The sequence below is a fragment of the Leuciscus leuciscus genome (assembly GCF_965113295.1).
Source record: "Leuciscus leuciscus genome assembly, chromosome: 9".
Taxonomy (NCBI): Eukaryota; Metazoa; Chordata; class Actinopteri; order Cypriniformes; family Leuciscidae; genus Leuciscus; species Leuciscus leuciscus.
In genome coordinates, this window is record NC_138733.1 from 42,851,515 (window position 1) to 42,879,022 (window position 27,508).

Sequence of the window (27,508 nt, forward strand, 5' to 3'; positions counted from 1 at the left end):
AAAACCATATATTTCCTATGTTAAATTGGCTGGAAATGGTCTTTTCCATGTATGATATCAGTGGTTAAATGGTTTCCAAATAAAACTTAATGTCTTTTAATGCATAAAGGCTTGAACCCCGATGAATGCTGCTTGCAGCTTTAATTTAAAATTTCTCTGAAATTAAAAATCTTTGGGAACTTTTGGGATACTGGAAGTACACAACTGCAGGAAAAATATCACACTTTGCAAAGTGATTTTTGGTTATTTTATTACAAAATTTTTACATATTGTAGCTTTAAACACCTTACAAGAAAACCAACACATTTTAAAAACTTTTTTTTTTTTTGCATTTTGATTCCCTGTTAACTGTAGCAACAAACTGTCAGAATAATATACCCATTTGTTGACATTTAGCGAGAAACCTTATAATTTAGAAAATAGAATCTTATGTCAGAGGTTATGGCTACCTTCAACAATAAGGGTGTCCTCCCTTGAGATGTAGCCACACCCTCCAGTGTCATATTGCATCAACCAAAACCATTGTATCATTTAAAGAAATAGTGTATCTTTAATTAAAGGCCATTGTCATGCTCTTAAAGTGTTAACCCATTGAGCACAGTAAATCAAACTAAACGGCCCACTTTGCCTGCATTCACCCTACATTTATTTTTAAGAGTGCATTTACTATTGGAAGCTATGGCCAAAAAGCCTCTGAAAAGACCAAGAAAAAAAAAAAAAACATGGGAATGTTCAGGTTATGAAACATACTTTATTGTAGGACACATAGAAAGAATACACAAGGAAAAAAATCATGATTATCCTATTTGAATCTGCCCTTCCACCATATCCGACTCCCTCATCTTTGACTCTCAGTTCCTTTCTCCACATATTTTCTTGGGGAGCGCTTGAGTCTTCTGCCACAGACTTGGAGTAGTAATACCAATCACACCGAGAGCAATTATCTCTCCAGCATTCCCACTGAGTTTACTCTCCTCATCTGAACCCATTCCCAGATCATCCTCCTTCTCATGAACCACCACCGCACGTCCCAGAATGGAATAAGGCCCAAAGAGCTTGCCGTCTGGAAGCGTCAGGAACTGCCTTATAACTCCTTTCTCGGAAGCAAAGTTGCCCAGGTCTCCAGGATGATGAGGGTGGTCAACACCGTTTGGATTATAATGAGGACCAACAGTGATGCAGCCTTGACTGAGGTCTCCATACTGATGGATGTGCATGGCACGCTCTTGATGATCGATGGCAGGCAAACCACGGAGGTTGATTTTCACTTCTAAAATCTCCATCGGGGAAGACCTGCTTGAAGAGGATTTACCCAAAGATCTTTGGCTGGTTACGTGGCAAATTGGGGCTGGGAGTTACTTCACAAGTGGCATAGATTGTGTTGTCGAACTCCACGACTTCCGGCTGTGGAGCTTCAGGCAAACAAACTGGAGGTTTGTGGAACTCTCCTCCTTGTATATGCAGCACCAGCAATATCAGATGGAATATTAGGATGATTTTCTCCATGTTGATCTTTAAAGCCTACAATGAAGAGTGGATTCAGTGAAATCATGCCATTTGGTTTAAGAATGTAATATTTTTGATAAAAGGTCAAAGCTTTGTTGCAGGGAGCTTTGAGAATGGAAGTTGCATTATAAATAGCACAACCAGATTAGTTTGAAACGAAAAACCATACAAGAACCCAGACAGCAACATAGTGTCGGCCCAGATCCGGCCCACATCTGGGCCGTGTGTAATCCATGTGTACTAGATGTGGGCCGACACCATGTTGCTGTCTGGAAAACTCTATAATTTTTGAATTGCTATGTAACCTTGTAAAAAAAAAAATGCGCTTCTTGGTATTGGATGTGTACCTGTAGTATCTTGAAAGTACAATAATAATAAATAAAAAAAACCTGTAGGTCCACTTGCAGATAATAACACTGACGAATTATAAAAAGCCACTTAAGTGTACACACGTACACTTTCATAAGTGTCACACCTGCCAGCCAAAGTGCCTATGATATACACACACGCACGCACGCACGCACGCACGCACGCACGCACGCACGCACGCACGCACGCACGCACGCACGCACACACACACACACACGCACACACAAACATTAACAAACCAATGACATACAGGTGGATGTAATCACACTAAAATGAGTCCAGGCAAAGGTTTATGGAAATGGAAAAGGTCTAGGGAGAAGTGCCCTCTGGTGGCTATGATAGCGCTTCTGCTGGCAGGAGTGACATTTGTACATGTACACTTTAAAAAAGTAATGTCAAACTAAGAGTTTCTTTAAAGTACATTATGTTTTAAAATATTACATTTAAAATAGGTACATTATGCTTTTTGTTGTGCTTTAAAGAAGTACACTTAATTTGATCTGTTGTAGCCTACATGTTAATCAATATTAAATATAAAGTTAAGATTGTCTGATTCTGATATTTTTCACAAGGACAGGTAAAATAAAAGACAATATCTATACTTTTGCTTAAACTAACTTTTTTTAGTTGTACTAAATCAAGTCAGTTGATGGAGAAAATGGAATGGAGAAAAAAAAACAACAAAGGTGCATTACCGTACAGCTGAAAAGTTGTCCTCAATCTGTGTGGAGCCTGAATATTGCAGTCACAAAAATACTACAACACTTAATCCGTGTGCAGTCCTGACCTGGAGTTGAGAGAAGGTTCCTTTGCAATCGCACTTTTGGCTGCTCTTATAGGAACTCATGTTGAGCTACAAGTTAACCATGATAGTCTGTTAGTCACTAATTAAGTTCACATGTGTTTCATTTAGCTCCCTTTGTTTGCCTGTTTACATATAGCACTCAGTTTATTCAGTTCTTTGTCTTGCATTGCACAATGTGTTCTCCAGTGTTTTGTGTTTATTAAAAGAAGTACTGCTATAGATTCCTCTTCTCTTCATTTGGTGGCTCATTTGTGACTCATTCATTCTTAGTGTACAATTCCACTTGACGTTCATGCTTGACACCACTTCTTATAGCAGATATTCATCAAACATAAGTGAATAGCTGACAGTTCTTCTTTTTCAAGAAACCATTTCTACAGACTCTGATGTACCAAGCCTGACAAGCCTATATTACACATGCAATTGGACTGTTACCAGGACAATTGGGGCCGCCCACGAGCTGCTGCTCTCCCAGATGATCCCTCCGTCCAGCATTCCCTTCAACAGGGTGCGTACCTCTGAATAGAGAGTGGGTGGCACCGGACGGTACCGTTCCCGGCTTGGCATCGCATCACCCGTGGGGATCTGGTGTTTAACTACTCCCGTACAGCCGTAGTCCTCCTCGTGAGTCGAGAATATGTGTTGCCATTTAATCAAGAAGTCCTGGAGCGGAAGATGTTGTTCTTCCTCCAGGCCCTCTCCCCTCAGGGAGTCTCCCACCAGGTGCCCCGGTACTCCGTCTCTAGAACGACCCGTTCTCGGTTCCACCTGCCGGACGGCCACCTCCACTACTGCAGAGCTCACTTGACTGAAGCAAACATCCTTACTCTCGCGCACTTGTAGGGGGCTCACCGAGGTAACTCGGGCTAAACGTTGATGGCGACGAAGGATGACAGGGTAGGGATGTGCGTTTCGCACTCTCACTAAGACTCGGCCTCGATGAACTACGGCCAGCCCTCGGGCTACTTCAATGGGCTGGCAGTCCCAGTGAGGTTCAAAGAGGACCCAGTCGTCTGGCCCACGGGTCCCAGCAGGCAACTTGACCCCAATGACAGCCTCGCTCCGCGCCGGGACCGACAGAGCATACCGACAAGCCACCCGGCCAACATCTTCCCGATCCTCCCTGCTGCCGGCTGCATGGATCCTACGGCAATCAGCCAGGATCTTCTCCCAATCTTGCTTCTCGGAGGACGGGGGTATCCGAGCCGGCCGGTTCAAAAATAGTTCCTCCCAGCAATCCGAAATAACATTCATGCCGAGTAAGGCTCGATGGAGGCCCAGGCAATGGTCTTTGACGATGACAACCCCCTTTTGCTGGACGGGAACCCCTTGAATATGAAAGTCGACGACCACATACCCAGTGTAGGGGATGTCGAGTCCATTCGCCCCCCGTAATGTAAGCCGCGAAGCCTCTGCTCCTTGGAGCCAACGATCTTTGAACAGTTCTCGGGACAAGCTCTCTGAGAACAAAGTGACTTGGGAGCCAGTGTCAACCAGACATTTTAAATGTACCACCGAGACTAAAAACCCCCCTGGGAACCACGACAGGAACTGTACTGGCGACTGACTTGTCCAGGTTCCCCACAGCTATTACAGATAGGCCTACCCTGGTCGTCCCACTGGAACCTGGGGCCGACAGGTCGTAAAGGGCGACGCCCAGGCTCTCGTCCTCCATCAGAATAAGACCGTTCTCGTGCCATTGGCATACCCCCAGGCCGGCCTCGACGCAGCTCGTCCAAAAGACTCTTGGACAGTTCCGCCATCTGTCCCTTGACATCCTCTAAGAGTTCTGCCCGTAATTTCTGCTTCCAATCAATCGGCTAGGTCGACGTGGGGCCACATGTGCTGCTAGCAGCCATACAGACTGGAGTACCGGCTACCTCTCCCTGATCCATCTCCAAAACCAACGCTTCTTGACGAAGAGCTTCAAAGGACAGCGCAGAGTCCCGACGGAGTTGGAGCCGTATGCCCTGGCGCACTGGCCCCTCTCGCAGCCCCAGGACAAACTGGTCCCGCAATAGGGTCTCCCCATCCCCCAACCCGTGATCCTGTCGCCCCTTCAACCGGGCAAACAGCTCCCTCAACTTCAGAGAGTAGGCCCGAAGAGTTTGTTTGGGTCCCTGTCGATAGTTAAAGAACTGTGCCCTAAGGGCAGCCACCGGGGTAGCATCTCCATACAGCTCAGTCAAGAAGTCAAAGATAGTCCTAGCAGTAGCCCGCGCAGCTCCAGATGCAGCTAGAACTTCTCTCTTGGCCTCTCCTTCCAGGGATCCCAAAACGAACTGCACTTTCTGTTGTTCGATCAGCCCCTTTAGTCCCGCCAGATATTCGGTCTGAGCTTTCCAGTCTTGAAGACCCAACTCTGATCCAGGTCCTCCATATCACTGGGCCCAGGGAGCCCCCATGAATACCGGCATAACTTGCGGCCGTACGGCTGGTGTTTCTTCGTCTGCCATAGTGCCCCTGCGGCCGCTTCAACTCACGGTGGACAATCCTGCCGACTACGCCCCTTTATGTCACCGGCACAGGTCGGGGCGGAGACCAGATGACCGGCCACGCCCCTCACCTGCGCACCACCATGAGGAGCCGACACCGCAAGGACACAACAGGCAGACAAAAATGGGATTTAATAAGAACAAATACTTTATTGATTTAAAAAGTCTATTAAAAAGCAGTCTTTGCTCCGTTGGCAACGAGACTCAAGAGGTGCGTGTAAGAATGACTCTTCTTCGCGGGACTCAGTTAGAGCCCAGACGAGGGTCAGGATTTCACCAACGTAGCTGGATACTCGCGAAGTTCAGACGTGAAAAAAGGTAAGTGTGGACTCTGGCGGAGAGGAAGGTAAGTACTTCACCAGCGTGGCTGTTCACTCCCGGGGCTCAGACAGAGAGGGAGGTAAGTACTTCACCAGCGTAGCTGTACACTCACAGGGCTCAAGCGGAGAGGAGGATAAGTATCTCACCAGCGTGGCTGTACACTCACGGGGCTCAGACAGAGAAGATGATAAGTATTCCACCAGCGTAGCTGTACACTCACAGGGCTCAGACTGAGAAAAGGATTAGTATCTCACCAGCGTGGCTGTACACTCACAGGACTCAGACGGAGGGGCTGATAAGTATTTCACCAATGTAGCTGTTCACTCACGAGACTCAGACAGAGAAAAGGATAAGTATTTCACCAGCGTAGCTGTACACTCACAGGGCTCAGACGGAGAGGCTGATAAGTATTTCACCAATGTAGCTGTACACTCACAGAGCTCAGGTGGAGAGGATGATTGTATTTCACCAGCGTAGCTGCACACTCACAGGACTCAGGCAGAAAAGATGATAAGTATTCCAACAGCGTAGCTGTACACTCAAGGGCTCAGACGTAAAAAAGGATAAGTATCTCACCAGCGTGGCTGTACACTCACAGGGCTCAGGCGGAGAGGACGATAAGTATTCCACCAATGCAGCTGTACACTCACAGGGCTCAAACGGAGAGGCTGATAAGTATTTCACCAATGTAGCTGTACACTCACAGGACCCAGGCAGAGAAGAGGATAAGTATCTCACCAGCGTGGCTGTACACTCACAGGGCTCAGACAGAGCGGATGATAAGTATTCCACCAGCATAGCTGTACACTCACAGGGCTCAGACGGAGAGGATGGTAAGTATTGCACCAATGCAGATGTACACTCACCGGACCCAGGCAGAGAAGAGGATGATAGGTATCCCACCAGCGTAGTTGTACACTCACAGGGCTCAGACGGAGAGGATGGTAAGTATTTCACCAATGCAGCTGTACACTCACAGGACCCAGGCAGAGAAGAGGATAAGTATCTCACCAGCGTGGCTGTACACTCACAGGGCTCAGACAGAGAAAAGGATAAGTATTTCACCAACGTAGCTGTTCACTCACGGGGCTCAGACAGAGAAAAGAGGATAAGTATCTCACCAGCGTGGCTGTACACTCACAGGGCTCAGACGGAGAGGATGATAAGTATCTCACCAGCGTGGCTGTACACTCACAGGGCTCAGACGGAGAGAAGGATTAGTATCACGGAGGGATGGATTTCCCACTCCAATGTTCTCATCAATGATTCAAAGGAAGAGATAGGAAGAATAATCGATACTTCACCACAGAGAAATTTTTCTTCATTGATGATACCAGAGGGAATCGACGTGTTGGTGATCCAGACCCACCACTGCCTCGGCAAACTCCCCCAGACTCGTGTTCTGTTACAATCTTCACAAACAATCACACGTGAAAAGGGACATGAAAAGCACTGCAAGTCACTGCACTCACGGAATTAATGCTCTGGCGTGGGGCTCCGTCCACCACTCGCGCTGGAAACTTGGTGGAAATCAATGGTTAAACATCAAACACATTCTAGAATAGCAAGCTCATCCAAGACGTCCATTTCAATGTCATTGCCTTCCAGACGTTCACTACAAGCATCAATTGCGCTATAATCCAGTTCCCAATATCACTTATCTTTCTCTGCCGCCGACTTTCTCTCCACTCTCCCGTCAAACTCCAGCCTGCTAAGCGTACCCTTTGCCCGGCTTCCGGTCACTCGTCACGTCTGCTTCATAGATCCCGCTATGCCCCAACACAACGGAACAGGACCCAACCCGTCCAAAAGACTCGACCGGGCTTCAACGCCCCACTGGGGCGATGTATTGCCTTTTTATCCTCCCTTCCATCAGCGCGTGTTCCAATCACATCGCCCCACGTTCTTATCCCGCACCGGTTTCTATTAACTGTTGATGAGCCCTGTCATTGGCCGCTACACCCGGAACCGGAGACTCCCCGGGTCCCCACCGTAAGTCTTTCCTCCCGGGAACTCTGGCTCACATCAAACGTTCTGCTTCAAGTAATCTGTCACCCGTGACAATAAGACTAAAGCCGCTTTCCGACCAGAGGAACCTTTTCACAGTCCCTAGAACTATTGGCTAAAGTACCCGTATGTTCCTGCGGTGCGAACACGCCGACTAGGAACGACTTTAGTTCTAGGAACTCCATTTGAAGGAACTAATTTAGCTCCTACTTCAGAGTAGGGTCTAAACCAGCACTATAGGAACTACCCGTGACGTTATAGTGTACGCTGATGACCGAACGCACGCAAAACACCAGCACCTGCCATTTTTAAAACGGCTATATGTAAACACACAGATTATAGCCTATATATTTACTCCAGAAACTAGATACAAACATGGAAAACAGTGATAGATGGGCCTCTAAACCTTTATGCTGAAGATAAAATCCAACGCAACTTTGAGGGGACCAGTCAAACATGATTATGTATTTCTGCTCAGCTAGCAACACTGGACATCAACCACACGGCATAGGCTAATAACTTTTTTTTCATATACTGGGTACTTTCTATAACAATTCTATCTAATAACATGTTAAACAGTACTGTTAGACAGATCGCTAACTAATGAATACAGAGAATGCGAGCATTGTTTGCTCTGGCGTTCTCAGCGCCGTCAAAATAAAGGTCCGTCGCTCCGTCAAAATAAAAGTCGCCGTGCTTGCGTCACTCCCTTACCCCTCCTACCAGTTCCTATGGCCACTTGGCCAATGCGAACGCAAACAGCAAAACCGAGTTTGGGGGAAAGTAGTTCATAGAACTGTTTAGAAGTGGACAGTTCCTATAACTAAGTTCCTGTAACTACTTGGTCGGAAAGCGGCTTAAGATAGCAATGAGCCATTGTCATCATCCTTTAAGGAAAACTTAGTCCACACCTATTTTGGGTGAGATGACCAATAGTAGTTGTCTAACTTTTAGAGGGAGAGAGTTTCTTTGTCTCCTTCTGACAGCCTCATTTGAATGTTTTATGATGGTGTCAGAAGTGGTCATTTTTACTCCAAAGGATGGAAAACATAGTATAATACATTTTATCGTAACCTACTATTTATATTTAGCTGAGGCAAACCGAGAGGTTTAATTCGGTACCAAGAAAGATATGTCTGGAAGATACAAAAATAGAGATATGTCCTTACACTTGAATATAAGCACTTAGAGTTCAACTAACACAACTAGAAAGTCATTACTAGGCTAATATAAGGTTGGGGAACATACATACACACATGAATGTATCATATACATTCTGGAATGAATTGTATTATGAGTTAAATGGAAAGAATGTTTGGGAATGTATATTTGTCCGTCTCTCAAATGTCCGTCCATGCCATCTGGCCTTTTGCCTGCCGTGGGAGGGACGTTGAGTTGATTAAGATCTTTTTGAAGCTCATGAAGGAGTTTGGAGGTGTTTCTGTTTAGCCTCTGCCATGCCACATAAAATGCCACATAAAGTGACAATGGGGCAATTTGATCCAGACTCATTGGCGCTAGGCCTGTAATTTACATGAATCAGTCCAAAGGGTTAAAAGCTTTCTGAAGCTTAGAATGAATAAGTCATTGTGATAATGCTACCAAATTTAATGTACGAATTGTATAAGTTCTTGCTTTTTTATATTTATAAAAATATCACACTGTCACAGTTGCAGGTCTGTGGATTCTTCCTTGTCTTTTGTGAGTGTGTGTGTTCACCTGTGTTGCTGGGCAACCATGAGCATTGATTAGCGATCAGCTTGAGCCTAGCTATATATTGTGTCTGTGTTTGTTCCTTGTCGGATCGTTGTTTTGCTCACAGCCTGTTCTTTGTTCAGTGTCTCCTGTATCCTGCACTTCAGTTCCTGCCCGTTTTTTTTTTTTTTCATTCTACCAGCCGTGTTTGGATATTTCTCACTGGACTTCTGCCTTGGATTAATTTCATCAATTGCCCATTGTAGTCCCTGCACTACCGAGGATCTTCATCGGCACCCACGACATTTCAACTCTGCCATTTCAATTCAAGGCGGCCCTAGAGTTGGCGGATTTACAACAAGGCAACCGCTCGGTTACCGACTATTCTATTGGCTTTCACACTGGAGGCGGAGAGCAAATGGAACGAGGAGGCACAGAGGGATAAATTCCTGCGTGGGTTGGCTGACCGTATCCATAGGGAAATATATGCTTTGAACTTACCCACAAATTTGGATGGGTTGATCGAGTTGGCGATTCGAGTGGATAATCATTTGCTACGGCATGATCAGCGCACGCGTCAGCTTTTTTGTTCTGAGGTGCCGTCTTCCAGCTTTACGGTCAGTCCCGCTCTAGATCCGGAACCCATTCAGGTAGGCAGAACCTGGCTGACCAGGGAGGAGAAGGATCATCGTAGAAGCAATGGACTTTGCCTGTACTGTGGGATGGCCGGACACTTTGTTTCCAACTGTCCAGTAAAAGCCAGAGCCCGTGGCGTTTCCCTCTTCGGCTACTCTCCACCCGGTCAGACTACAATGGGCCACCATGTTTCACATCTGTAAGGCCTTATTGGACTCTGGAGCTGAGGGTAACTTTCTTGATGCTACATTTGCCTTAAGACTTGAAGTTCCTGAGGTTACGCTACCTCAGCCCATATCTGTCCATGCACTCTGCGGTCAAACTCTACCACGGTCACCCGGGAAACTGGTCCTATCAAACTCATCACTTCTGGTAACCACAGTGAAGAGATCTTCATTTTAATTGACTCCCCTCTGGTTCCCGAGGTTCTTGGTCACCCTTGGCTTTCCCGTCATAACCCTCACATTAATTGGCAACAGTACACTGTTTGCTCTGAATTATTGTCATGTGTCTTGTTTGGTGTCTGCTTGTTCTTCTGTGTCATGTTCTGTGTTACAGGAGAAACCTGTGGACCTGCCAAGCGTGCCCAAAGAGTACCTGGACCTGAAGGAAAGTGTTCAGTAAGTATCGAGCAGCTTCTCTCCCTCCGCATCGTCCTTTTGACTGTGCTATAGAGCTATTGCCAGGTACGTCTCCTCCTAAAGGCAGGTTATACTCGCTTTCTGCTCCTGAAAGGGAGGCCATGGAGAAATATATTTCCGATTCCCTTGCAGTCAAGATCATCCGCCCTTCTTCCTCTCCTGCTGGCGGAGGATTCTTCTTCGTGGATAAGAAGGATGGGTCTCTGCGACCTTGCATTGACTATCGGGGTTTGAATAACATCACAGCAAAAAACACGTGAGCATTTGCAGGGGGCTTTCTTTTTCACGAAGTTGGATCTCCGTAACGCCTATCATTTGATCCGCATCAGGGAGGGGGATGAGTGGAAGACTGCCTTTAATACCCCCAGGGGTTGCAGAATTTCAACGGCATCAACATATATTCCATGTGATAATATTAGACTAGAGTAGACTTGTAGTCAAGACCGCCTAAACCGAGACCAAGACACTACCAAGACCAGAGGGTATCGAGACCAAGACAAGACAAGACCAAGACCAAGACCAAGACAGACCAAGTCAAGACCAAGACCAAGTCGAGACCAAGACCGAGACCAAGTCGAGACCGGAGGGGAAAAAAAACAGACTAGTGTTGAAGCTAAGCAATAACTTGTGAATTCAAGAACAGCAGCATACTAGTGTAACCCAGGTGTTTTTCCCTTATTCTCCTTATTCTCCTTATTCGCGGCTCCCCTCTGTGTTCGCGTCGTCGCGAGACTTCGTGAAGTATCGCGAGACTTGACAGTTGCGTCACTTTCCTTTAAATACGGCCGCGCGCTGTTTGGTGTGTGTGTGTGCGGGAGTCGGTGCATTGAGCTGCTGCAGGTAGGCGTTTAGCCCTGTAAACTATTCTATTAATTATGACCGCCGCTAGCGTAGCTAGCGAAAGCGGTCATATAGGGATTGTCAAAGTTTTTTTTTTTTTTTTTTTTCGTCACCTTACTGAATTTTTCGTCAACGATACCAGGGACACCGAAGCACCGGGGAACATGAAATTTGGTGGGCATGTAGCCCCACTAGACTTCTAAGGAAAAATTTCGTTTGGTCCCCGGGGGCCACTCCCCCCCCGCGCTGGGCCCCCCCAAACCCCCAAAAATGCAGTTTTTCCTAAATAACTACCTGAACCGTGGCACCGAGGATGAAGAAATTTTTATGGTATGTTGGTCTACTAGACTTTTACGGAAAAATTTCGTTTGGTCCCCGGGGACCACTTCCCCCCCCGCGCTGGGGCCCCCTTAAATTTTTCGTCAACGATACCAGGGACACCGAAACACGGGGGAACATGAAATTTGGTGGGCATGTAGCCCCACTAGACTTCTAAGGAAAAATTTCGTTTGGTCCCCGGGGGCCACTCCCCCCCCGCGCTGGGCCCCCCCAAACCCCAAAAAATGCAGTTTTTCCTAAATAACTACCTGAACCGTGACACCGAGGATGAAGACATTTTTATGGTATGTTGGTCTACTAGACTTTTACGGAAAAATTTCGTTTGGTCCGCGGGGGCCACTTCCCCCCCCGCGCTGGGGCCCCCGTAAATTTTTCGTCAACGATACCAGGGACACCGAAACACCGGGGAACATGAAATTTGGTGGGCATGTAGCCCCACTAGACTTCTAAGGAAAAATTTCGTTTGGTCCCCGGGGGCCACTCCCCCCCCGCGCTGGGCCCCCCCAAACCCAAAAAAATGCAGTTTTTCCTAAATAACTACCTGAACCGTGGCACCGAGGATGAAGAAATTTTTATGGTATGTTGGTCTACTAGACTTTTACGGAAAAATTTCGTTTGGTCCCCGGGGACCACTTCCCCCCCCGCGCTGGGGCCCCCTTAAATTTTTCGTCAACGATACCAGGGACACCGAAACACGGGGGAACATGAAATTTGGTGGGCATGTAGCCCCACTAGACTTCTAAGGAAAAATTTCGTTTGGTCCCCGGGGGCCACTCCCCCCCCGCGCTGGGCCCCCCCAAACCCCAAAAAATGCAGTTTTTCCTAAATAACTACCTGAACCGTGACACCGAGGATGAAGACATTTTTATGGTATGTTGGTCTACTAGACTTTTACGGAAAAATTTCGTTTGGTCCGCGGGGGCCACTTCCCCCCCCGCGCTGGGGCCCCCGTAAATTTTTCGTCAACGATACCAGGGACACCGAAACACCGGGGAACATGAAATTTGGTGGGCATGTAGCCCCACTAGACTTCTAAGGAAAAATTTCGTTTGGTCCCCGGGGGCCACTCCCCCCCCGCGCTGGGCCCCCCCAAACCCCAAAAAATGCAGTTTTTCCTAAATAACTACCTGAACCGTGGCACCGAGGATGAAGAAATTTTTATGGTATGTTGGTCTACTAGACTTTTACGGAAAAATTTCGTTTGGTCCGCGGGGCCACTTCCCCCCCCCTTGCTGGGGCCCCCGTAAATTTTTCGTCAACGATACCAGGGACACCGAAACACCGGGGAACATGAAATTTGGTGGGCATGTAGCCCCACTAGACTTCTAAGGAAAAATTTCGTTTGGTCCCCGGGGGCCACTCCCCCCCCGCGCTGGGCCCCCCCAAACCCAAAAAAATGCAGTTTTTCCTAAATAACTACCTGAACCGTGGCACCGAGGATGAAGAAATTTTTATGGTATGTTGCTCTTAAGGGCCCACATCAACCTAGCCCATAATCACTCATTTGTGATTTGCGCCCCTCCCATAAAAAATGAAAATGCAATATTATTCTGCTTTAATCGCCCCTATCTTCAGTGGAGATGTTCAGAACTGCACCATATTTCATGTGTATGATTAACTTGACATCCTCTGGGGGTATCCTCTGCTAAGTTTTGTAGAATTTCATCCATGGGGGGGTATAAAATAAATTCATTTATGTGCACATTTAGTGACTGTACACTCATCGGCCTGTAGATGGTGCTGTTGAGCGAAGGGTTGCTGGTTTAGGATGATACTGTCACACACACACATGCAGGAATACAAACAAACGCAAGCATGCACACACACTGACATCCACACGCACAGACACACACCCATACACACACATACAAATCCACATGCACAGACACACACACACAAACACACACGGGCACACATGTACGCACACATACATACACGCACAGACACACACACACACACACACACACACAGACACACACATACACAAACACACACACATACACACACACACACACACACACACACACAGACAGACATGCACATACTATTACTTTTTTTAGGTATATACATAAACACGCAATACAGCCAAATTACTCCACGTCATTTATTTTTGTGGAAAGCCAGTGCAGGCCTGAGCGGCGGTCATATTTTGTACCGCGATGCGGTACATCTAGTTAAACGTTGGTTAGAAGTTGGTTTAACTATTATGCCTTTTAGATTGCCTCTACCTTTCAATTGACTGCTGTTGAGTGACTTAATGATACGGGAGCTGGTGAGTTGTTATTGTTTGTTATACGGTGCTAATAATGTATTGTATGTGTATATGGATCTGTTAGCCGGAGCTGGCGCTGGCTGTACTTTAATCATACTGAGTCTGACTATGTATGTATATGTATATTATATATAGTGCCTATTTAAATGAGCAATGCATTAATAATTAACCTTAATCTTAATATTGTTGTTGAATTATGTTGTCAACTATTCTTTGATTCTGAAATGTATTTTGAAGCTATTATTGATATTGTCTATTTATAAGAGTACTCTTGCTGACTGTTAAATTATTGATATTGCTAAATGCAGTATTTATATTGAATCATGTACATGATAAAACAAATTAACTGAGATTGATTATGATAATATGATGACTTTATGATATTATGATTATGGTGATATAGTTGTGATGCTTGGAACCAGAGTTATGTATTAATTGGTCCTGTTTTGTACAGGCCAGGTTCTGTGCATTGATGGCGAGCCACTAGGCCCAAAACTGATGATTCGGAGTGCATGCATCTACCGATGTGGTAGGAGGCGCTGCAGCTGCTAAGTTGATACACCTGCGCACACACCCTCAGAGACATTCTCACACACATTTGGACATTTTCACACATCTACATATTGGTACTGAGCTTATGAACTGTTCCATCATGGACTCCTTGGACTTTGCCTGTCTCGAGGGCTGTGTGTTGTGAACTGCTGCGGCTTCAAGCACTGTTGATGACTGAGAGAATTTTGAATTCTGAGATTGCTGTATGTTCATTAATAAATTTGAACTGAATATTTCCTATGTGCACGTGTAAATATTGTAAATGCTTGTTGTCCTGTATGTAATACAATTCACAATTGCACTGCAGCCTTGACTCTGTGTATCATTGAATTTCACCTTTTCCTCCTTGAGCCAAACTAAGATCTTCTGATATTGGTCCACTATTTTTATCTATAATTGCAGCACATATATATATGCTACATTACTTTGGCGAGCCAGCCAGGAGGAATTGGTGAGTTTAATGTGCATTTGAGTTATTGATTTGGGTTATTGTAGTTCAGTGACAATAATGGATGTGTTTTTGAAACGTGGTATCAAATTACCAAATGCTGTGCTGTTGGAGGGCGAGGGCATAACAGAAGCAGGAAGTAATGAAGTTATTGAGTTTCTAAGCCAATATGGTTCAATCAATAAGATTGAGGAAATTTCTGAGACCGAATCTGAGTATGATGGTGTGCTTGTTGTTGAATTTACTAGCGGTGCAGCTTTGGAAGCGCTGCGTCCCATTTTGCCGCACACATGGATCTCAGCTAAAAGGACATATACATGTTGCATTTTGGAGCTATCTACTGTTTGTACAGAGCACTTTGCTAAAGCTAAAACTATGTTGTATTTGTCTGATTTGCAGAATTTAGCCAAATTAACTGGGGTGGATTATATAGAAGTGCTCAAAACAACGATGTCTCAGATTGGACTTTCGGTCTCCGAGCTCAGCTCTGCGCCTCATGTGGAAGAGCCACCAATCACTGAGTCGCCCACGCTGCTAGAGCCATCAGTGAAGCCATCAACTCCGTCTCCATCAGCCATTCCTGTTCCCCTCGTGGGCACTGCTGCTCCCAGGTCTGTTGCTGAGCCCCGTATTGATTCATCTAAATCTACGCAGCCGGGGATGAGACATTCAACTTCAAGCATTGACATCCATCCACCTGAGGTCCAGCGCTATGTAGTGGAGCACATTGTGAAGAATGAGGAGAGTGCAGCACATCACCAGAGGATCAGGGTTTTCTCAGGTCGGCTTCCCAGACCCACTCATGAGGCTGACTATGACACCTGGCGGTCAGGAGTAGAACTGCTGTTGAAGGATTCATCTGTGTCCGACCTCCATCGCTCTAGGAGGATAGTGGAGAGTCTCCTTCCTCCAGCAGCAGATATGGTCAAGCAATTGAGTTCCAGCACGCTGCCTACAGTGTATCTAGATACTCTTGACTCTGCATATGCTACTGTTCAAGATGGGGACGAACTGTTTGCTAGATTCATGGACACATTTCAGGATACCGGTGAGAAACCATCTGCCTACCTTCAACGGCTCCAGGTTGTCCTGAATTCCGCCATGAAAAGGGGAGGAGTCATAGAGTCTGAAGTAAATCGGCATTTGTTGAACCAGTTCTGTCTTGGATGCTGGGACAATTCTTTGATTGCTGAGCTCCAGCTAAAGCAAAAGAAGACTTGTCCACCCACTTTTGCTGAGTTGCTGCTCCTCTTGCGCACTGAGGAGGACCGAGAGGCAGCAAAAGTACATCGAATGAAGCAATATTTGGGGTCTACATGGCAGAAAGCTACATCCCATGCTCAGTTTGCTCGTGTTAACTCTGAAGATGGGGCCGCAGTTACTGCTTTGGTTAACCTCACACAGCAACTGGCTCAACAACTAGCTGATGTCCAGCGACAGTTAGCTATGCTAACGGCCAGCCAGTCAAAGACTAGTCCTATCCCCAAGACTTCCACCTACAGTAAACCACATGCCAGGGCCACCAATCAGCAGCCTCGTCGATCTACATCTACGTCGGCCAAACCTGGTTATTGTTTTCGGTGTGGTGAGGAAACACAAAAATGTCACAGCCCAAGATAAAAAATGCAACCATACAACTTCCAAAGGGCCTGGTGGGCTCAAAATGTTCTGCAGTCGTTCAGATTGCTGGACAGAACTATCACTGCCTTTTGGATACTGGCTCGCAGGTCACCACGATTCCAGTCTCTTTTTATAATCAGAGTCTTAGCGATCACCCTGTGAAGCCACTTTATAACTTACTCCAGGTAGAGGGTGCCGCCGGTCAGTCAGTGCCATACCTAGGGTATGTAGAGATGACCATAGGTTTTCACAAAGAGTTCTTGGGAGAGGAATTTGATGTACCGACTCTTGCCTTGGTTGTACCCGATGGTCATCCTGAGGGTTCATCAATTGTGCTTATTGGCATGAATACTCTGGAGCCTTTATATGAGCGATACACCAGTAGTGATTTCTCAAATTTTCAGCCTACGGCCCAAGGGTACTGTGCAGTCCTAAAGCTCCTACAACTGAAGCACCAACAAAGCCAGCTGGGTCGAGCAGGATCCGTGAAGTTGTTGAGTCAGACCCCAGTCCTGATTCCTTCTGGTCAGACCATTGTTCTAGAAGGCTCTGCCAGAATAGACAGTCCAATTACAGTTCAATGGGCTGTGATTGAACACCCCATATCACCTCTTCCTGGCGGGCTATGCGTCCAGAGTTGTGTCATCACACTTCCAACTCATGCGCCCTATAAAGTTCCTGTTCTCGTTATGAACGAGTCTGAACAAAATGTTCTCATTCCACCAATGACAATTATTGCTGATATTGGTACATCACCTACCATCCTGGCCCAGCACACCGTAAATACTTCTCCAGTTCAAGAAGGTTCCCAAAGAAGCACTTTGGAGTTAAATTTTGGAGAATCGCCTATTCCACCTGAATGGAAGGAGCGAGTAACATCCAAGCTCAACCAAATGCCTGAAGTGTTTTCTTATCACGACCTTGATTTCGGCTGTACGGATCAGGTAAAACACCATATCAAGCTCCATGATGAAACCTCTTTCAAGCTTCGAGCTAGGCCTATCCATCCCCGCGACATTGAGGCTGTTCGAAGCCATTTGCGGGATCTGCTTGAAGCTGACATCATCCGGGAGTCAGAGTCACCATTTGCCTCCCAATTGTGGTGGTCCGGAAGCTGAATGGCGATGTTAGGTTGTGTATTGACTATCGTAAATTAAATTTACAAACAGTGAAAGACGCCTATGCCCTGCCGAACCTCGAAGAGTCGTTTTCAGCATTAACAGACTCCAGATGGTTCACGGTTCTGGATCTAAAGTCTGGATATTATCAGATTCAAATGAGTGAAGCCGACAAGGCTAAAACCGTGTTTGTCACACCGTTGGGTTTCTGGGAATGGAATCGTATGCCGCAAGGCATTACGAATGCTCCAAGTACATTCCAGAGACTTATGGAGAAGTGTATGGGGGATTTAAATCTCAGGGAAGCCCTTGTATTTCTAGATGACATCATTATCTTCTCTGACACTTTAGAGGAACATGAGAAGCGCTTACTCAGAGTACTTACCCGCCTGAAGGAATTCGGCTTAAAGCTGTCCCCTGAAAAATGCAAATTTTTCCAGTCCAGTGTACGTTATCTTGGACATGTCGTGTCCGAAAAGGGTGTTGAAACGGACCCTGAAAAAATATCTGCTCTCAAATCCTGGCCAGTTCCCCGAAATCTTAAAGAGCTACGGTCCTTCCTAGGGTTTGCAGGATACTATCGGAGGTTCATCAAAGATTATGCCAACATAGTAAAACCTCTCAATGTCCTTACTAGAGGCTATGCACCCATCCGTCGGTCTATCAAAGATAAAAGTCCTGCTGGAAAGTTCCTGGACCCGAAGCAGTCCTTTGGGGAGAGATGGACATCTGATTGTCAAGCTGCTTTTGACACAGTAATTTCTAAGCTAACATCTGCTCCTGTCCTTGGGTTCGCCAATCCGAAGTTGCCTTACATCCTTCACACAGATGCCAGCATAATTGGATTGGGAGCCGTTCTATACCAAGAACAGGATGATCAACTCCGGGTAATCGCCTATGCCAGCCGAGGCCTATCTCAGAGTGAGTCTCGATATCCGGCACATAAACTTGAGTTTCTGGCCTTAAAATGGAGTGTCACAGAAAAATTCCATGATTATCTTTATGGTGCTAACTTTACAGTTGTTACAGACAACAATCCTCTTACATACGTTTTGACTTCAGCAAAATTGGATGCCACAAGCCACCGGTGGCTAGCTGCGTTGTCAACATATTCCTTCAAGATGCAGTATCGTGCTGGCAAACACAACTTTGATGCCGATGCTCTGTCCAGACGTTACCATGAAGTGCCAGATAAGGCTACAAGCTGTGAAGAATGGGAACTTGTGAACCGCCTAGCGGAGCAATTGTGTGATCCCGGTGAAGCTGCAGAAATTTCCCCAGACATTGTGGTTGCTATATGTCAGAGCAGTCTTGTCAGATCATGCTGTCTTGCTGACTACACTCAATTTGATGTGACCTTAGTTGAGTCTCTTTCTGTCCATGCTAATATTATTCCTGACTGTTTTGCTGAGGAAGAGTCACATGGCCTTCCTGTCATTTCTCCTCTGACCCACGCTGACCTGCAAGAAGAGCAGCGTGCTGATCCAGCAATTCGAGAAGTCATCTACCAGCTTGAGACAGGAGAAAAGATTTTTCCCACTCTTAGAGAGGAACTTCCTGAGCTCCCATTGTTGTTACGGGAGTGGAATCGGTTAGAGCTGGAAAATGGAGTTTTATACAGGAGAAGACAGGACGAAGATAAACGTGTCCTTCAGCTTATTCTGCCCCCAGTGTTGCGTTCTACTGTGCTGAAGGGTCTCCATAGTGATATGGGGCACATGGGCATAGAGCGAACCCTGGATTTGGTGCGGCAGCGCTTCTTCTGGCCAAAAATGGCCGTTAACGTTGAGAACTTCATCAAAACCTGTGATCGGTGTGTAAGGCGCAAGACTCCTCCAGAGAAGGCAGCTCCTCTAGTAAATATTCAAACCAGTCGTCCTTTGGAACTAGTATGTATGGATTTTCTAACGCTTGAGCCGGACAGCAGCAACACCAAGAACATCTTGGTGCTTACTGATCACTTCACCAAATTTGCAGTCGCTATTCCAACTGCAAACCAGAAGGCCAAAACTGTGGCAAAGTGTCTGTGGAACGACTTCATGGTTTGCTACGGCATTCCAGAACGCCTACATTCTGACCAAGGCCCAGACTTTGAGTCTAAGCTGATTAAAGAGCTCTGCGATGTAGCTGGCATCAAGAAGACTCGGACCACTCCCTACCATCCCAGGGGCAACCCTGTCGAGCGCTTTAACCGGACGCTGTTAAACATGCTGGGAACTCTTGAGAGCAAGCAGAAGTCTAAGTGGAGGGAGTACGTTAAACCTCTTGTCCATGCATATAATTGCACGCGGAATGAGGTAACAGGGTTCACACCTTATGAACTCCTGTTTGGACGATCACCCCGGCTCCCGGTTGACTTAGCTTTTGGGCTGCCAGTCCGTGACTCTCCATCTCCCTCTCACTCCCAGTATGTGAAGGATTTAAGATCACGTCTCGAGGAGAGCTATAAGCTTACATGCCAGAATGCTCAGAAGTCAGCTAAAAGGAACAAAAGTCGGTTCGATCAACGTGTAAAACCTGCAAGCTTGGATGTTGGGGACAGAGTCCTTGTTCGGAACGTCAGAATCCGAGGAAAACACAAGCTCGCAGACAAGTGGGAACAAGAGGTGTATGTGGTTGTGAACCGTGCTGGGGATCTTCCAGTTTACATTGTGAAACCAGAGACCAGGGAGGGACCTAACCGAACGCTCCATCGTGATCTCCTCTTGCCCTGTGGCTTCCTATCGGCTTCTGTTACAGAAGACTTTCCAGAAGATCTTACTGTTCAAAAACCCCATACTCGCAGGCAGAGTCGCAACTGTACTGACCAAGTTGATATCTTTGAGGATGAGGATACAGAGGATGCTGAACTTGCCACCCTTGGGAGTTTTCCCCAGTTTCCAATGAAGTTCAGTGTGGAAAGAGTGAGTGGAGGTGAACAAGACCCAATGGCCGGTGACATTGTGGGGTCCGCCTTACCAACAGCCCCAAGTGACACTGATTCTGTTCCACCTTTTCCACAAAGTCCTGTAACAAGATCTTCAATTGCGACCTCACTTGAAACCCACTTACCTGACGTTGAAGAGTCCTGGCCAATCATTGGTGAAGATCCATCAATGTCTAGCAGCGAGGTAGAACCTCCAGTGGAAGAGGCTGAGGTAGAAGAGCCTGGAAATCCTCTACTTGATCTGATAGACGAACATGTTATGAGAGAGATGGAGCTACCTGTGGGAGGAGAATTGGAAATTCCTATGGAAGAAATAACTGTCAATGTGCCTGAAGTTGAAGTGCTTCTGGAGCCTGAGGCCGAAGCTCGTGAGCCAGTCCAATCTGAGTCATCTGTGGGTCCTGCTGTTCACAGTTCTGCTACTGCCCCCAGTGATATAGTGGGATCTGATGTAGTACCCAGACGTTCAGGTCGGCAGCGTCAACCCCTTCAACGACTTCAATATGCAGTATTGGGTAACCCATTAATTTCAGTCGTTCAAACACTTTTTCATAGTTTGTCTAATGTTTATACAGAGGCCCTTAGTCAAGCCGCTGCAGCAGATTCTGTTCCTAAACTGTAATAGTTTACTTCCGCAGTTTCTATGCAACGGGGACGTGCATGATTTAAGGAGGGAGGGTGTAACCCAGGTGTTTTTCCCTTATTCTCCTTATTCTCCTTATTCGCGGCTCCCCTCTGTGTTCGCGTCGTCGCGAGACTTCGTGAAGTATCGCGAGACTTGACAGTTGCGTCACTTTCCTTTAAATACGGCCGCGCGCTGTTTGGTGTGTGTGTGTGCGGGAGTCGGTGCATTGAGCTGCTGCAGGTAGGCGTTTAGCCCTGTAAACTATTCTATTAATTAAACGTTGGTTAGAAGTTGGTTTAACTATTATGCCTTTTAGATTGCCTCTACCTTTCAATTGACTGCTGTTGAGTGACTTAATGATACGGGAGCTGGTGAGTTGTTATTGTTTGTTATACGGTGCTAATAATGTATTGTATGTGTATATGGATCTGTTAGCCGGTGCTGGCGCTGGCTGTACTTTAATCATACTGAGTCTGACTATGTATGTATATGTATATTATATATAGTGCCTATTTAAATGTGCAATGCATTAATAATTAACCTTAATCTTAATATTGTTGTTGAATTATGTTGTCAACTATTCTTTGATTCTGAAATGTATTTTGAAGCTATTATTGATATTGTCTATTTATAAGAGTACTCTTGCTGACTGTTAAATTATTTATATTGCTAAATGCAGTATTTATATTGAATCATGTACATGATAAAACGAATTAACTGAGATTGATTATGATAATATGATGACTTTATGATATTATGATTATGGTGATATAGTTGTGATGCTTGGAACCAGAGTTATGTATTAATTGGTCCTGTTTTGTACAGGCCAGGTTCTGTGCATTGATGGCGAGCCACTAGGCCCAAAACTGATGATTCGGAGTGCATGCATCTACCGATGTGGTAGGAGGCGCTGCAGCTGCTAAGTTGATACACCTGCGCACACACCCTCAGAGACATTCTCACACACATTTGGACATTTTCACACATCTACATATTGGTACTGAGCTTATGAACTGTTCCATCATGGACTCCTTGGACTTTGCCTGTCTCGAGGGCTGTGTGTTGTGAACTGCTGCGGCTTCAAGCACTGTTGATGACTGAGAGAATTTTGAATTCTGAGATTGCTGTATGTTCATTAATAAATTTGAACTGAATATTTCCTATGTGCACGTGTAAATATTGTAAATGCTTGTTGTCCTGTATGTAATACAATTCACAATTGCACTGCTGCCTTGACTCTGTGTATCATTGAATTTCACCTTTTCCTCCTTGAGCCAAACTAAGATCTTCTGATATTGGTCCACTATTTTTATCTATAATTGCAGCACATATATATATGCTACACTAGGGTTCAGCTGCAGTTTACATTCAATACATATTAGACGGTATTACTTCAACTACACAGGCAGAACAATACAGAGACAGACCATGTCATGTGTGTGACTGTGAGCTCACTGTAAATGTTTTTGCAGACTGGGTGAGATCAACTATGTGTAGCAATTGCATGACGGCTGTTACTGCACTATTAGAGGATTGAGACTCCCTTAAACTTTTGTGTACTGTTGAGGACTGACATGACTGGTACTGATGGTTCATCTGACAAAACATCAAACACCTCCAACACCATCTTGCTCCTCCAACAACTGTCTAAAGAATGAGAAATATGTAACCAATTGAAATTATACTTAATGTGTAGATGAAACCGTAACATCAAATTAAAGATACACAATTATAAACTTGGATTAGGCCTAATGTTTAGTCAACACAACGGAGATATGCATATGATATTTAAAAGACCATTTATTTAGTCTAAAACCATCTTAAATACAATACTGTAATCAAACAACACACACACACACACACACACACACACACACACACACACACACACACACACACACACACAAAGATATCAAAGTCACAAATTCATCTAAGCAAATGCCTGCCTATCTCTGCCGATTTCGGAGTCTCCAAATGAATCCATTCTGCAACTTTTAAATACATAATTCAATTTTTAAAAACGAAATTATAGGCTTAAGTGCAGGATCCAAAAGTTGGTTGTTTTGTCGCTATGGTTACACACACATACACACACACACACACACCGTTGGCGGTGCGCTCAAAGTCATCTGTCAGTTGTGCAGTTACCCAAACTCTCCTGAATGAAGTTAAAACCCATCATGTCACTGATATGTGTTTTTTAAATCAAGTGATCAAAGTGCTCGTTGCCACTGCGATCAGTGGCGCGGATAAAGTGTTTTCTGGTGTGGCTCGCGCACACGCCGAACTTTCACTCAGACGCGCGCTTCAATCCATTCCGTTGCGGATAATAATGTTGCATTATCGAACGTTGTGTCGTCGTGGATATTGTAGTATTGTATTGCTAAATTCCCCGACCACTATGTCGGTCTGAGACAGCGAGACCTAGACAAGACCGAGAGGTCCGAGACCAAGACAAGACCGAGAGGTCCGAGACCAAGACAAGACCAAGACCAAAGACCGTCAAGGCCGTGACAAGACCGAGACCACGTAAAAGTGGTCTCGAGACCGGTCTCGAGACCAAGACCGGTCTCGAGACATACATCACTAGACTAGAGTATGATTACGACAATGAGTAGGTCCTGACACGTGTTGTAAACTCCAATAGAGTTAAGAATGTCTTTAAATGCCAATCCCAATGCATCTTTTTCGTTATATTAACCCTCTGGGGTCGGCAAACGCGCCCGCGCGTTTTGCTGGATTTTCTTCACATTGTAGCACAATAAACTTAAATTACTCCGTCATTTATGGTCATACAGAAAAAAGAAATATGAAAAAAGAATCTGTGAGATGTCTACTTTTGTATGTGTCCACTTACAGTACAATCAAATCAAAACATTGTGCTTTTTTAAAATAAAGAAAATAAACAGGGTGTGCGTTCTGCCTCTCCGTCTCGCTGAAGTTTTTTTTCTTGAGCACGTCTATAAACTGAAACAAAACTCAGCGAATACTTGTCACACATTTATGAGCCATATATCTTTATAATCATTTAAGTGTGTACTTTTAAATGATCGGATTCAAACTGAAAACAAATATTCTCTGCTTAAGTAATTTGTATAAAACCAACAAGATGTCCAGTTTCTCAAGCGCTTGCTCATTATTTTTAATTTGACCACGCCCACACGCGCAAAATAGATTGACATGCAAATCTCCACATGGAACGCGAACGCGCTCGTTACCTCAAAAACAAAGCGCCAAAAAACTTGACAAGTCTCTGCTTTTCGTCGAGTTTGGAAGACACGCCGTGAGCTTACATTGGATTTACCTCAGAAGAAGAAGAACGCGATTTGAAGACAAGAAAGATGTAAGGTAAGAAATTCTCAATTATTAGTTATGTTATTGTTGCATAAACTTCACATTGCAGTTGAACCGTTACTGTGTTTGTGGATATCTGCTCAAACGAAGATATGTATAATATGGTAACCATAATGTATCATATTTTGGAGCGCGCTCTGCGTTTGAATGTATCATATTTTGCAGCGCGCTCTGCGTTTGAATGTTTGAAAATGTTAAAAAGAAATTTTAACCAGAAAAATCTATAATCTATTCCCAAAATCGTGCAGCCCTATAGTTGCTCTTGATATCAGTATGTTCACTGACTTCAAGTCCTGCTGACTTCAACATTCACATGAGTCTCTGTACATGAACATGGTAAAGTGAAAATCAAACACCTTGGAAATGACATGTATGTACAATGTTTTTAGGAATGGCAGAAAGGTCTCTGTCTTTGGATCATTGTTTTCAATAATGTGCTTTTTTGTCATTTGTTGTGTATCTTTGGATTATGTTGTGTTGTAAATAAATCCAAACAATCTAAAAGCCATTATTTTTTAAATCTCCTCATTCTTTGTGCAAGTTTGCTCAGAATGACAGGGCCTGATCGCTCCTAATAGGGCATTAGGGGAGTGTCTTTGTCTTCCTCAGGTGTGAAAATACATACATATTAATGATCTGTTTACGCCTCCCGCATAAAGCTTTCTTACACAAATTTTAAATCAATATATTGTCTTATCTGAATGAGCAGTCAGGGTGATTTTCACATGGTTTTTGAGCAAATATTCTAGGCTACGTGATACAATTTTCAAAAGTCTTGTGAAGAAATAATCAGTATGGGTTCCATGGCCTTATTTCAGTGACAATTTTTTTTTTGTATTTCCACAAACCACGCATAAATGTCATTATCTCAAAACTACAAACTTTTACATACATGCTGCTGATATATTATTGTAGCAGAGTTTGTGCTAAATACAGTGTAATAAGACTTTAGCCATGGCAATGTCACAAGTAACAGAAATAAGCACAAATGTCAGAGCATGTCAGAACACCTCCAGGGCCAGAAAACAGCTCAGACCCCAGAGGGTTAAAATCACCAACAATTAGGACTTTATCTGCAGCCAGTACTAACTCTGATAGAAAATCAGCAAATTCTTTGATAAAGTCTGTATGGTGCCCTGGTGGCCTGTATACAGTAGCCAGCACAAATGTTAAACGTGATTTATCATTTACACTAGATAGTGTTACATTTAGCAACAACACTTCAAAAGAATTATATTTAAAACAAGATTTCACAGTAATTCTGAAGATATTACTATAAATTACAGCAACACCTCCCCCTTTGCCTTTCAGAAGAGGTTCATGTTTATAACAGTAATCTTGCGGGGTTGACTCATTTAAAGTAATATAATTGTCTGGTTTTAGCCAGGTTTCTGTCAAACACAGCACATCTAGATTATAGTCTGTAATCATATCATTAACAATAAGTGCTTTTGAAGTAAGGGATCGAATATTCAGCAACCCGAGCTTTATCATTTGTTCATCCGTATTATATCTGTTTTTTATTTGTTGAACATCAATTAAATGATTACCCTTGAATGGGTTTAGGAGTTTGATGTATGTCCTAATTCGGGGAACAGACACAGTCTCTATATGATGATATCTAGGTGAAAGAGGCTCTATGTGATGGGATTTATCTGACCTTGGTGACGCGAGGCCGCTAGCAGACGGTCGGTTAAGCCAGTCTGTCTGCTTCCTGACCTGAGCCCCAGATTGTCATGTTTGAGCTCTAAGACTATGGGCCCTATTTTAACGATCTGAAACGCAAGTGTCAAGCGCAAAGCGCAAGTAACTTTGTGGGCGGGTCTCGGCGCTGTTGCTATTTTCCCGGCGGGATAAATGACTCTTGCGCCAGGCGCAAATCTAAAATGGGTTGGTCTGAAGTAGCTTCATTATTCATAGGTGTGGTTTGGGAGTAACGTGAAATAAACCAATCAGAGCGTCATCTCACATTCCCTTTAAGAGAAGACGCACTTTTTCCATAGCGGATTGCTATTGTAACGGCAGATTTGCCAGGCGCGCGCCAGGAGCGGTTCACAGCCGAGGAGAGCAACGCTCTCGTCACGGCCGTAAAAGAGAGAAGTTACATTGAATGGAGAAACCCACCCAAATTAACTTCGGTTAAACAGGCGTATGATAATTTGGGTAAATGTGTAAGCTAGATGTATGCTTTTATAATAAATTGTCTATCTATCTATCTATCTATCTATCTATCTATCGTAATAATGTATGATTTGCAAAAATGAAAACTGCTGCTTCTGTGTACATGAGAGAATCAAAGTGTATGCGCATTGTGCACACGCTACATTGATTATGGCCAAGCATGCGCCCTTAAAATAGCATATGAATAACATGCGCAACGCGCCACTGACTTTAAACTATTTTTTCCTGGTTAGTGGCGCAATTGTTTTCTAAACCTGCAAAATAGCATGAAGGAACGTTTGCGCCGGAACACGCCTCCTCTTTGCGCTGAACCGCCCCCGGGAGCGCAAGTGTATTTCCTAACTTACCGACATGCTTCTGTGGAGGGAAAAGTCCGCTTTGCGCGGGTGCAAAATAGGAATGATACATGCGTCGGTGTACAAAGTCACTTGCGCTGGGTGCAAGATAGGGCCCTATGTGCCATATTACTAGAGAGAAGAGCAGCACCATCCCAGGAGGGATGAATACCATCTCTTTTCAACAGGTCAGGTTTGCCCCAAAAACTTTTCCAATTGTCTATGAATTCTATATTATTTTGCGGACACCAACTCAACACCCAGCCATTGAGTGAGGACAATCTATTAACCCTCTGAGGTCGGCAAACGCGCCCGCGGGTTTTGCTGGATTTTTTTCACATAGCAGCAACATAAACTTTAAAAAAATCCGTCATTTATGGTCATATAAATAAAAGAAATACATGATTATAAACTATAGAGGGT

The 27,508-nt window shown here is 44.9% G+C and overlaps 1 protein-coding gene across 2 annotated transcripts; it reads right to left on the reverse strand.

Annotated features, from left to right (window-relative positions):
* Positions 1-236: 236 nt before the first annotated feature.
* On the reverse strand, positions 237-2,695 carry LOC309505460 (extracellular superoxide dismutase [Cu-Zn]-like). 2 transcript variants are annotated; one of them, XM_082178837.1, is made up of 2 exons: positions 2,571-2,695; positions 237-1,521 (listed from the first exon to the last, which is right to left on the reverse strand). In XM_082178837.1, the coding sequence occupies exon 2, from the start codon at positions 1,281-1,283 to the stop codon at positions 852-854; it is 432 nt and encodes a 143-aa protein (XP_082034963.1). In that variant the 5' UTR covers positions 1,284-1,521; positions 2,571-2,695; the 3' UTR covers positions 237-851. The 2 variants fall into 2 exon arrangements, with proteins under 2 accessions (XP_082034963.1, XP_082034964.1); XM_082178838.1 differs by having other exon boundaries at positions 2,576-2,658.
* Positions 2,696-27,508: the final 24,813 nt, after the last annotated feature.

What these genes read in the sequence shown, in the direction of transcription:
- LOC309505460 (XM_082178837.1), bottom strand. Translation starts at nt 1,283, where the DNA reads ATGGAGATTTTAGAAGTGAAAATCAACCTCCGTGGTTTGCCTGCCATC.